Source organism: Pocillopora damicornis, chromosome 4 (genome assembly GCF_964200805.1).
Source record: "Pocillopora damicornis chromosome 4, jaPocDami1.2, whole genome shotgun sequence".
In the NCBI taxonomy this organism is placed as follows: Eukaryota; Metazoa; Cnidaria; class Anthozoa; order Scleractinia; family Pocilloporidae; genus Pocillopora; species Pocillopora damicornis.
The window spans coordinates 27,321,438-27,334,733 of NC_142673.1; the positions used below are offsets into that span (position 1 = coordinate 27,321,438).

The window sequence follows — 13,296 nt, forward strand, 5'->3', positions numbered from 1 at the left end:
TACACTACTTTAGCATGCTCACAGCACTGGTTGGGGAAGGCTTATTTCCTGTTTATAACTTCGTCACTGGTCATTGCTTTTGCTTCCCTTAGGTTTTTCGTCACAATAGTTTGAAACAGTTTGGTTTCGAGCCCTTGACAGTTGGCACTTGAACCGGCGACACGTCCTCTTGGTTACGATAGGCGATAAGGAAGATTCGAAGCAAAGTCAACAAATGCAAGCGGGAGTTTTAACGGAACACTTAAACCTCTAGTGGAGTATTACGTTCTAAAAACATTTGGACAATTTGCATCCAGATTTGAAGGTCTATCCCTCTCGGTAAGTTACGAATCTTGTCAGTATAACGTAATGATAACGATATTTGCCAAGTTTTGGTTATACATACATACACTTAGGATTTTTCCTGTAAGAATCTTTTTATAGGAACAATCATAATCAGGCTGAGATTAGCCAAAATTTTGAGAACATACTCAGAACATACCCAGGCTGAGAATCAGCGAAGAATGTCTTTTATTGACTCGTTTTTCTTTTTTGAATTTAGCAGAGTATACAAGGCATGCCTTGCTCCCCTCTCACTACTGCGGTCGAATATTCGCGTCATTAAAATTCACAATTGATAAAGAGCTACCTACTTCAGCAGCTTAGACGACGATCGTAAATCTTTACACAAAATACCCGATAGATCACGAATGGACAAAATATTTGATTGGATAGAAAGATTATTTCACCGTTATTGTAAAGATTCGTCCCATTCTTGTTACCTTAAGTAGCTGCAGCTTTAAACACCGAGAGATCTAGTCGCAAAGAATAGACTCGTTGCCTTATATTTACTACAAGTTCGCTAGGAAAATTGTGACAACAGCCACAAAAACACTGGCGAGACGAAATGCAAACCAGCCTCTCGACTGAAAGGGCACCAGAAAGTGATAGATCAAAACAACTGCAATACTCTGCACTAGCTGAAAACTGTTTATTGTTGGCAGTTAGAAACTCCACCCTCTAGGAACTGCTCAATAGCTTTCGTAAAAGTGCTAACGTAACTGGTGCCTTTTAAAATCTTGGGATGATAATTTCAAGAATCCACTGAATCGTTACGATGACATAAAATTAAAGCGAGAATTAATCAATCCAAATTTTATATTTTTCTTAATGGATATGTTACGCTCTCTCTCATTAAGGCAACAAACTTCCCTTTGTTTCAGCGTAGCGACGTGATAATCCTCGAGAGATGTTGGGAAAACTAGAGAAACAAACCGTGATTTCGAGTATTCTTTGCTGAACAGGTTACGTGTATTCAATCACGTCACTGACGCTGTCAGATTCATCTACCAAATTTTAGGGAAATCAAATTTCGCGCTACGAAAGTTATCCTATTCTCTTAGTTTGCATAAAGCGCCGCGCAATCGCCTCCCATAATTTGCTTTCAAATTTTGAATCCTCTTCTTAGGTAGACTTGTTGGTTCCAGAAAGTAAGGGCCTCATTAGAAAACAGCTGTGCGCCAGCGCCTGCTCTCTGCGAAAATTTGGAGAAGCTGTTGACAACTCCTTACCTCTAACAAAGATTGTTAAAATCCGCTGTAAAACCCTAATAGTTTTTAATGAGAGAGACTTACTTTTAAGCAGGACCCACTTTTTTTGCAAAAGATAAATAAAAAAAACTCGCACCTTCTTAAATGTGAGACTTGTGAGAGAAAAAATATCACACCCTCATCTTGCCACGCGTTTGATTGAAAACGAAAATAACTCAAATACATGCTCTCGCAAAAACTAGAAATCATTGCTTTGATCAGTATATCTTGTATCATAAACATATTTACACGAATTCGGCGCTTTTGCAAAGAAGGATCCTCGTGTTAGGTAAACATTTTGGTTCTAAAAATGATGAGCGCCTCGTTCGAAAACAGCTGTGCACCAGAAACAAGGTCTTTAATCGCCTCGAGGCTCTCCAAAGAAAACCGTCACTTTCGATTGTATTTAACACAAGTAGTAGGACCAAAAAATATATTTGTACATTGACAAAACTGACCGGTAAAAAGCAGACTTGACTTATATATAGAGAGGTGGTTTAAATGAGTCACTGCAATACGGATAAATTTAATTATTTTTTAATTTGCGAACCTTTGGCTCGATGCGCAACAAGAGGTCGGTTCAGCTTTATCCATCAATCTTTTCCAAAGACCACAAATTGCATTCGCCCTACGGGCTCTTGCAATTTTGTTAGTCTTCGAAAAAAATTTACTCGTGCTTATTTATTCAAAATTGCGCTCGAAATCATGTGATTACCTATACTAATTATGTTAAGGTTTTAAAACAAGAACTGTAAAAAAAGTGATTGTTTCAAAGGCAAAGTTTACCACTTCGGGAGATATTAAGTTAAAGCTGGGACCTGTTACTCAGGGAAATAATCCAAACCAATTTAATTACAATCCACGTTTTAGAATCTAATCCAATACTGATACTACTATTATAAAATACTGGAAATATTTATGAAACACACTAGGTTTCGACTGTTCCTTTCAATGAAGAGACAATAGTAAACAATGTAAATCATAACAATCGAGCAGCATGGTTAACGATAGATCAGTGTACAACCACAAAATGAAACAGTGGCAAATATAGGGCCTAAATATGTCAAGGGAAGAACAGAAAGAGAAAGCTGATACAAAGGAATACGTGACAAGAAGGACAGGAAATAATGAGTTCAGAAAGCTCTGCAAGCAAAAAGATCAGAAAAATATGGAAAAAAAATAAAATCTCAAAGGCGGGCATTTAACAAATGCAAAGATTCAAATCCTGATCATATCAGAGAACTGGATGGGTAGGCATTTGCCAAAAGTGGAAAGAGTAACCCTCAGCGTGTGCAAGAAGTGAAAAAAATGCAAAGAATAGAAAGAGATCCTTCATGTCTGGTTGAACCCATGTGAAAGCCAGCCACTAAAAGACCCAGTTGTTAAGCAGTTATAGAAATACATTAATTTTAAAGTCAAGATTCTACACAAGAGATACAAACAACGACAACAAAAACAACAGCAAGCTTTATTACCAAATTAAAGAAGTTGAACTTAATTTACACAAATAATATATTAATACAAAAAAAGGTAACATTTACTCAGAATAACTGAAAAGCTAATCTAGCTGAGTAAAAGTAAATAATGTTTAAATATAGGACGTAGATTGACACTAAAGCTTGAGCAAAGCAAATTATTGGTAAAAAAAAGAGGACATTAAATAAATAAATAAATAAAAATAAAATAACGAAAAAGAAAAAGAAGAAGAAGAAGAAGAGACCAGTTCAAAACTCATGAACAGTAAGAATGTAAAATGTTTAATTTGACTCAATCACGGTATCAGTCATCTGTCAGAAAGTGTGAAGGAAACAAATATCCTAAATGTTCCCAAACTTTGCTTGAAGCATGTATAACTACCATTGCCAGTATAGATAATACGAAATGGACTTGCTCTACTTGCAAATCAAAACTGACTAGTGGGAAGCTACAAGTCTGATCCAAAGCCCAAAAATGGGATTCCCTGTGAAACCATAATGTTTAAACTTGATACCTTTAGAAGAAAGATTAATTTTTCCGCGTATTCTATTTATGCAGATATATGAACTCCTCAGAGATAGATAATTATCTATTCATAGCAATGTTGTTAATGTATCAGCTGATGTAAATTCAACCGTTAGCACTTTACCAAGACCAATCAATGAATCACAAACGATCCTCATTAAACTCAAACGAAGGTGGAGTTACAGGCATCATTAATTTCAGAATGTTAGACCAAGAAAAGTGTTAAAAGCAGCAAAATACCACATTACAACAAGTGAATAGTTTCAAAATGGGCATATAGAAGTTCAGTAAAATTGGCTTGAGAATCCTAATACTAGAGTTAATGATGCCCTTGCAAATCAAAGTAATGAATGGGAAGTATTCCTCAGTAATTCACGCTCAAGAAAAATGATGCTGAAATACATTTAACTGATCCTGGACCTGAAATTACTATTCTGAAACTACTCAAAGACATGATAATTACACCGAATAATTAGACACTGACTGTAATGACAATAGTAATGATGGATGGTGCGAAATTGAGGAGAGAACTTCAGGTGTCACAGATACTCTGTTACAAGAGCCAGATATGACTGAAAATGTTGAAAAGACAATAACTTTTGCACCATTAGAAGGAAACAAACCTTTCGGTATAATTATCGACAAAGACTCTGAATTCCTCTCTTTTCCATCTATTAACTGTGACAAAACTCGAGCTGATAATTAGGAGAGAAAGTCTAAACATCTTTTATACATTAGAAAAGTTACAAATAAACAAATTCGAAATAGTGCCTGCATCTCTCTAAAAAAGTGTAAAACAAAATACAACAAATAACTTGCAGGTGACCTAAAATCAGATGATTATGTAAATAAATTAATTCACCAGACGATGGGTTGAAACGACTATTGTTGGGGCTCCTTCCAATTCCCCTCCCCAAGATCTCCTATGAAATATACCGGTGGGGTACAAAGCAGCGCCAAAAAGTAACCAAAAAAATTATAAGTTATATAAGAATTATAAGTTATTGTTGACGGAGGGAACCTAAAATGATAGCCAACCAGCCAGTCGTTCATTTTCAATTTTGTCGGGATTCAATCGCTATATAATGGAATCTTATTCGGAAAAAATGCCGGGAGAAATGGAGTGAGTATCCTACTTACAACCTGCGGCGTATTTATACAAATTTTACACACTTTTACGGCAAAAAGTGAAATTTAGGGAATGATGCAGGTCAAACGATAGCCAAAATGGTAAATTCTGACTATTAACCCAACATCACCGCAGCAGTTTAAAGTAATTCCGAGTAGTTTCAACTCTATCCGAGAGTTACCTATCGGCTGCCTATTTTCACACGAAAAATTGTATGTTTTTGTGAGGGAGAATTTTATTACATTCAGAACCTATTTAAAAGTAATGTATCCACGACTTATTCGCATATTACTTTGTTTTTTATTTTGTTTGTTTGTTTTTTTTGTTAATTTGGCACGAATAATGAAGAAAAATCACTCTTTTAAGAATAGTATCTTAAAGAGTCCATCAAACGCTTATTATAAAAAGTCGCGTTAAATCCAAAGTAGATTCCTTTAATTTACATTGTTTTTTTGCCCAGCTGTCAGTTTGAAAGACAATGATGACTTTGACCCGAAAACCGACACAAACTATCTGCCTGGGTATGTTAGTTTTTGTTATCAGCGGAACATGGGGATATCGCTCGGGACTTGAGGTTATTAATGTGACATTCTGTGGTAAGTTACTCTTTTTAAATTAGCCTAAAAACTGCTTAGGAAAAATTGCAGAATGTTAGCAGAAATGGTAAAATCGAGAATTAAACTCTCAGAAAAGAAGAATTGTTGATTTTCTTTTTAACAACAGACTTACTACTTTTAACTACAGACTTACTACGTTCTATTACTCCATCTGCATTATTTTTCATTTCCCTCTCTACTACCCACCGGCTGTTTTAGTAAATTCCAGCTGAGGATAAGACTATTTGTTTGTCGCAAAAAACAGTCATAACTTAATTTTCCATACATTGCTTTGTATCTAAGCTTTTCTTGGGGCCTGGAAGTAAGTTAGAAATATAGGGGCTAATGAATGTCATCAACTGGTTATCAGCAAAAGACTCAGTTGGAAACTAATTTTGTTTTTCGGTAGCCCAAGGTGATGCTCTATTTTTGCATTCTTTTCAGGAAAGTACGATAAGCCTCCAACGTTTAAAGCTTCTCCATGGCCTTTCATTCCTGCTGGAGTTCATTATAATTTCAATATAACATTTGCATCTGGTAAGTTGAAGTCGACATGGAGGTGTTAATAGTTTTTATTGATTTCCAATCAAAAGTGATATCGTTACAAAACCAGGAGGAGAGGCTTATGAAATTTCACGGCTCGTAACCAGGATTTGAGAATAGAGGTTACGAGAGGACTTTGAGTGCGATTGCAAGTAAGAGGTTCTCCGAAACTTCGGAATTGAAGGCCTCGGAAATGAGATTTCAAGTCAGCGTTTATCCTCAGTTTGTACTAAAATGATTGTCAATTATGTATCCTGCAGCGCTTAAAGTTGTTAACTCTAATCACAAATTTTATTTCTTTCCGTATTTGTTAGAATTTTTAATGATTGCTGTCTAAACTTAACGGGTTCGACCAAAATCTTCCCCCTCCAACTTCCCTTGATGCACAACAGATATTACTTTTTCATTACACTAAGAGCTGTGCCGCGTTCTAACTAGCGCTTTCTTCTAATAGCAGTAGATGTTCTTGAAGCATCCATGCAATGCGAAGTGGTCTACAACGGCAAGGTTATTTTTTGGAAAAGATTCGACAGTGTATGCCATGCGTTCCCATACTTGTGCAGCTTACCTGCTGGTGGTAAGTCGACTTCCAAAGAGAGAGTTAAGAAGTAAATCAAAGGGCTCTTCATTCATGTTATGGCTTAAGTTAGCATTGTTTTCTTAGACTTGCTGAATTTAGGTACAGTTGAATTCGGTTTATGTGAACTTTCAAGACTTTTGAAATATATTTGCTTTTATTATTGAGCAGTTTTGTGATAAGAAAACTTGTGTATTCGTCGTGATGGAAATTGGAAAAAAAAAGGATGTGTGGGCTGGAGGTGGGGTGGTCAGAGGTCATTAGACAGACAGTGTCCTTTTTGTTGGTGTGTGTGTGTTTGTGAGGCAGTGGGTGGGCTGGGTGGGGATAACCAGGCATCAAATGTTGCTCTAGCAGCAAGATATTAGTAACCCTCATCTTTCACGATCATTTACACCATTGTGAAATATTCCTAGCCCATTTCTTGATATCTTTTGTTTTAAATAAAGCGGCCATTGAATTTAATTTTTAACAAAGCGGCCACAATCTTTCTTAATAGAATTTCAAGCCTTCATATAATCTGATTTTCACATATTAATATTTGCTTAATAACCAAAGCGATGAGAGATGAAACCAACAGAAAAACCATCTGAATGAAAAAGTCAACGAATGCCAACTTCACATTTTCTTTTAATTAGTTGTTTAGACTTAGTTCCTGTTTTCCATATATTTATCCCCGTGATTGTAATTATACATATCTCCCGTGATTAGTATAAATTCAAACAGTTTCTTTTTCCAAACAGTTTTTCAGCCGACGGTGTGAAATACATCGAGACATATTTTAGAAATAAGAACGATGATCTTTCCAAAGTGCCTTCTTGACCATCTCTAACAGGCAGCTTCGAATGAAAAACAAAGCAAAAAAATAATTAGCAATGAAAAATCAAGCAATCCATCCTCATTGATTAATCATCAATCTATACATTGCTCTCAGTGCACGGTGTTTCATATTTTGAATAACCGTTGCTAATTTCTTTCTATCTTTTTGTCTTCTAGAAACCATAGTGTTGGCTGCATCTGCAGAATTGCCCGTAATTCCTCGATATTTAAAGGTAATCGATCAACTAGCCCAGCCCTGTCAGTTCACGGGTTTAAGTGCGTGTGATTCCTATCTGATAGCCCCGGCTGCATTTCAGTCCTTTTTCCCTCCCTAGGTTTTTTCCTGCTTGATAACCTAACGGTGAAGTTCTTCTCTCCTATGTGGTGTTTGTACATCTTCCTCACAAGCGCATGTACCTAAATTCTTTCGACGAACTCTGTTGTAAGCACTAGTCCTATTGGCTAAAAAATCAGCTTTTACAAGAATATAAAATTCGTTAGCCAGCATCCAGGACTAAAGATTTCTCAATATTTTTGTTTTATCGACTGAGTTAAATGTAAATCAGCCACTATAAAGAGTTTCTAAAGAGTAAGAATTTTATTCTGACCCAGGGCTAATGATTGCTGGCCAGTTTACGTTCTCAAACATTCTACGTTAATGTAGTCATTCTACCTTCATTTTATTCTTCAATCAATTAGAATCGAACCGGTACGGGGAAAATTCAACTTTTCAATGGAGAGGATATCATGTTTCTCTGTGCTGAGATTGAGGGCAAGATATGGTAAGAGACGAACAGGACAAGCAAGAGTCAAGACTCAAGAGAAGCATGAGGGAAAAGAATAAGTATGGGAAGACATGCAAAGATTCGTCTTGCAACCAATGATTTTGTAAAACATGGTTTTTAAAATCTAGCAATAATCAAAAAAGATAACTTTCTTAACTTTGAGTAAATACATAGATTACGTTTCTGTGGCGAGGGAATCAGCTCATTTTTGAAACAACCCGAAATCCAGCGTAAAAAACCGGAAAAAATAAGAGGGCGAATCAGTTCGCGCGAAAAAAACTATAGATTGTAACAAAAAATTACTTAGATCTAAATGAGAATAAAACTTCTTGAAATACCAGTTATGACAGTGCAGTTCATTGCACACGAGCAAAACTCATAACCAAAAACTGTCTATTGTTGTTGTCTGTGCTTTCAATTATCTATCACTCAGCTGCCTTTTTTTCTCGCTCCGTAAATAAATAATTTTAGGGTTCACCGTGTTCGGAGTTTCAGAGCGAAAAAATAAACATTTCACGACAAAAAGTACCATCTGGTTTGTGTTATTTTGCCTTTTATTGTCGTCAACGTGAAAGGACGCCTCAATAGTTTTCACCGTTTGCTGTTAAACGGCCAAAAAGTTTTGCCGATAGTCGTAAAAAGGTTAATCGTAAAAAATTGTTTATTTTTAATCCCAACGGAATGAAGTGAACTGTTAGCCGTAAAATGGCTGACTCTTACATGGAAAAACGTAACGAACTCAACGAACAAATTCTACATTGACGCTCTGAACTTTCCAAAATCTTTCCAGCTGTTTTAGTACAATCTATTTATGCCAAAATTCAGGATGCCAATTCTAAACTTTTTAACCATTTGCAACAAATTAAGGCCCAAAAAGTGGACCAACTTATCGGTCCTCAAATTATTCGCGACTCATCGCCTGAAATCTGCAAAACTGCAGTTACCATTCCAGAAAAACCGAATTGGATATCAAATCCGAAAAACCGTGGGTATTTTATTCGCAAACCGAAAACTTACTGCCAAAGAAACGAAAATCCGCAAACTGATACAAAGACCAAAATCAAAAACCAAGTTTTTCAGCGCAAAAACTGAAAACCTGATCTAAAAAAATGGCCCCAAAACCGAAAACCTCAAAGCCCTCTTTAGTAAGGGGAGTAAGTTCCTGTAATGCTGCGTTGATGGGAGAGTAAAACAAGGTAATTTCGTATCATCAACTGAGTTGATAACGTAAATTGGCCATCGTAAAGAGTTTCAAAGCTGTCGCTTTGAGCGTTAGTTCTTCTTCAGAGTGAACGACGTAGGGCTAACGCTTGAAACGTCAGCTTTGAAACTCCTTACGGTGGCTAATTTACGTAATCAACACAGTTAATAATACTGAATTACCCCTCTTCAAGTAGCTGAGCAGTAGTAGACTTCATTTAACGAAGGTAACTAGTGACCGTAATTACACCGACGAACTCATGGCCCTCGTTGTTCTCCAAAATCATTCTCCAAAATGCTGGTTGAGATATGAAAGGACGTATATTTGATTACATAGAAAGCTTATACTGCCACTCTTATAAAGATCCCTTCCTTACTTGGTAAGTTGCAATATTGCAAACCAAAAAACTAACATGCTACATGTACATACACTAAGATATTAAGCTTTGTTCACTTTACTAAAATGCCATACACAACGTCCTTTTACCAAGTTAGTTCTAACATGTTGTGTTGAAACATTAATTATTTGATGTGTCTCTGTGTATAAAAACGCATTCGTGCTGAGATATATTTATTACATGTAGTGTGGGTCAGTGAAATCAATTCTTATGTACAAATCTAAAACGACTAAAAATTATTGAGCCATCCTCATGACTACTCTATTCTTCATGCGCAGGCAGCGACGTAACATGTACAGATATGTGAGACGTGGAAAGACAAGTAGTTGGAAGCTGGAAGACATTTGGAAGGTTTTGTAGACACAACTGGCATTCTCTTGATAGAGAAAGCGCAGTTTTTGATGTTCATAACGGTGGAAATAACACTTTTGAGCTCTAGATTTCAATTTTTTTTTCTCTGACGGACAATGCCCCATGACTCCCCTAGTGGAAAGGGGCCCAAGGGTCTCTTCTTCGGGCACAGTCACCTACTACACCACTATACAAGTACTATGTCTTCTAAGCTGCTTATGAAAAACGATGTTTAAACCCCTGACTCACACCTCTATAGCATCCTAAAAACAAGGAAAATTATAATACTCCTTAGATATAAAACATAGAACAGAAGCGGGTTATTATCTGAGCCGCTGGAAATAAACCTTCATTAAATTTTTTATCATGTCCTGTTTCCTTTGTTTAATTTCATGTAACTGTTTTCATCACTTGGAAATTGCAACGAGTTATTCAGGAAAAAAGGATGTCACGAGTAGCCTGCCTTTGAGAAAAAAGAATTCACCTTGTGGGCGTTAGATTTCAAACCCCGAAAGTTCGGACATTGAGTCGAGCTCGCAGCACATGTGTCCAAATTTCGGCCTTGGAAATTTTTCTTAAATAACTGCCCACTTTCAAGAAACGTTTCTTTGCTCAAAATTGGCATCTTTCTTTTATCATGCATTTGATGGTGTGTCAAGCAAGTTTTCATTTTGCTGCCGTTGAAGCAGATGCGAAGAATGTTAGAGGAAACGTTGCGGCATGGATTAATCGAACTAGTTCTGCGTACAGTGATTCATCTGATGAGGTATTTTCAGGTTGTTCAGTGCGTAGATTTTAAAATAATTCCCCTTCTCACAGGAGATTAGTGCCCACGAATCGCTGTAGAACGTAAGGAAGCCTTGATTCCCACACGGAATTACGTGTCTGGGTGTGGATTTCCTTAGCTTATAAATGTACCGATTTTTTTTAACCTGAGCCTTGCCGGGGACCACACCGTAACTTGCGGTCTTCAGCGCCTGGCTTAGACACACCAGTCAGTTTCTTTACCTCTTTCCACCAGTTAGACGAGAGGCGCTCTTCAAGGTGTTCAACTTTGCATTCGTAGTATTTAGCGCGTGACGAAACTCCTCTAGATTTCCCTGACTGAGTGCTGATTGACGCTTCCTATTAGTACGTCACCATTCCCCAGTATGGTCAAGACTAACAGCACGGGATTGACGACGCAGGTGGCGAAGAGATAATCAAGTGGTGTTGGTGATAACTTGAAGCTGTACAGCTCTCTCCCTCGAGAGAGTTTAATTCAGACAAAGTGTTTTTGTTTCATCGGTGGAGGAAACAAATCAGCACGTCAGCTGAAATTAATTGCAGAGTTGAGCCGTCAAATAACAACAGTGTATATGGCCAAATTACAATGGTTACGCCCTCTGCCTTTCATCGGTTTCTTAACATGAAGTCAGGTTTCGAGACAGAAGGGAACCTAAGTTGTATAGATGCTTTTGTTGCTTCTCAATAACTTTCGCGCCCGGAAAATTCTGGGGTTGAAAGCATCTGCATGAACTCATTTACGATAAGGTATTTTCATTTCTCGTTGATTTGGTACGGATTTAAGTACTCTCAACTTGAGAATACTTGGAAAAATTTAAACTAAATTTTTTAAGTTAAATTTTTAGCAGCACCGAACATGCTGTGGAGAGTAGTTTTTACAGATTAGAAACGTGAGCTCTATTTCATTTTTATGCTATGTCACCGTTGATTGGTGAAAAGAGTGAAGTTCCTGTTTATGCCTTCGTCACCCGTCATTGCTTTTGCTTCCGGTCATTGAAATAATAATAATGTTCACTAAATTACCTTGCCTTATTTAGTGTAAGTTCCTTGCATGAATTGTGATCAGAGCTACAAATACAGTGTGCCTCCCGACTGAAAGGCCAAAGAAGAGCGCTAGAGCAATAGTCTGTAGTAGCTGGAAACTGTTTACTCCTTGTAATGGCCACGCCGTCGTCCCCAAGGAATCTCTCAAGATCTTTCGCGCAACTGCTAACTATTGTAACAGGCGCCTTCCAGAATCTTGCAAGATCAATACTTCCAAGTATCGATCACAATCTTCCATTGCCTATAACCTTAGCGATGGTAGAGATAACGTAAAAGTTTCAGAACTAAGGTGAAACCACTAGCTGCGCCTCGTGGTTTGACTGCAAAGTTTTGAGCATTGTTGACGTCATTTCCACGATCAATAAGGTTATAAACAACGGAAAGTTGTGGTCGATTTGTTCTTTATAATAACATCGAAATTTTTGTGCCGGCTTAATGCGCCAAAGATTTCGGATAATCACGCTCACGTAACGTGATGGAACGTTGCTTTGTTGTTTTGATTTATGTTATGTAATGACTTCGACAATGAAATACCAGTAAGTAAGGAAAGACATCAGACTCTGTTACTCTGTATTGTCTTTATCGCCCACCAGTAGTCTCTATTCCCATGCGCCCAATTAGTTTCAATTTTTGTGTCGCTTGTTTAAGCATCAAGTAAATCTAAGAGGTGGTTTTTTTTTTCAACCTCGCGAACCGAGAGCCGGCTTTCTATTTCTAAAGATTTTTTCTCCGCTTTTCCTTCAACCACGATATGTTCTTCTTCAAAGTTTGTCCAAGTACACCATTCATAAAATTCAGAAATTACTTTATTTATTATTAAGTCACTTTCCATATATCATAAATTCTCCTTTTTGGGAGAAAAATTTTCTTTCGACTTTTCTTTCGATTTTTAAGCTACTTATTACGTCAATTTTCGATAACCTTATTCGACCAATAAGCGCGCGATAATTTCTACAGTTATTGTGAAAAATCCCCTGAATCGTACCCTTACGACTTAAGACTTAAGACTTAAGACTTAAGACTTAAGACTTAAGACTTAAGACTTAAGACTTAAGACTTAAGACTTAAGACTTAAGACTTAAGACTTAAGACTTAAGACTTAATCAGCTCAAAGTTTCCAGTTTTTACGCACTTTATACATTTTAGCAAAGAGTGTTGGGGGAACACGAGAAAAGTTTATAGGTACCAAGCGAAGGTGATGGATTTATAACCATTTTGATTTTTACGCCAGTCAACCGACAGGGAGTGTGTGAGTAAATGTATTTCTTTTATAGAATAAAGGTAAATATTTCTATTTTGTATGGGTTTTAGTGGGTGCAATAATCGAAACGTTTTCGACAAATCAAGGCTCGGGTGGTATCTCAGTAAATTTATAAATTCTGATTGCTTCTTTCGATAAAGACTGAAGTTGTGACCGAGACATGAGGATATTTAAATTTTCCGTTTTTTTTTTTTTTTCTCTCAGAATTGTGGATCTCTAATAATTATTGTGGTTTCCA

At 36.9% G+C, this 13,296-nt stretch overlaps 1 protein-coding gene across 2 annotated transcripts; it reads left to right on the forward strand.

Moving 5' to 3' along the window:
- Positions 1–133: 133 nt before the first annotated feature.
- Positions 134–8,359, forward strand: LOC149047488 (uncharacterized). 2 transcript variants are annotated; one of them, XM_089203551.1, is made up of 6 exons: positions 134–318; positions 5,159–5,294; positions 5,739–5,831; positions 6,292–6,414; positions 7,411–7,466; positions 7,933–8,359. In XM_089203551.1, the coding sequence occupies exons 2-6, from the start codon at positions 5,177–5,179 to the stop codon at positions 8,017–8,019; spliced, it is 477 nt and encodes a 158-aa protein (XP_089059677.1). In that variant the 5' UTR covers positions 134–318; positions 5,159–5,176; the 3' UTR covers positions 8,020–8,359. The 2 variants fall into 2 exon arrangements, with proteins under 2 accessions (XP_089059677.1, XP_089059676.1); XM_089203550.1 differs by lacking the exon at positions 134–318 and having other exon boundaries at positions 5,035–5,294.
- Positions 8,360–13,296: the final 4,937 nt, after the last annotated feature.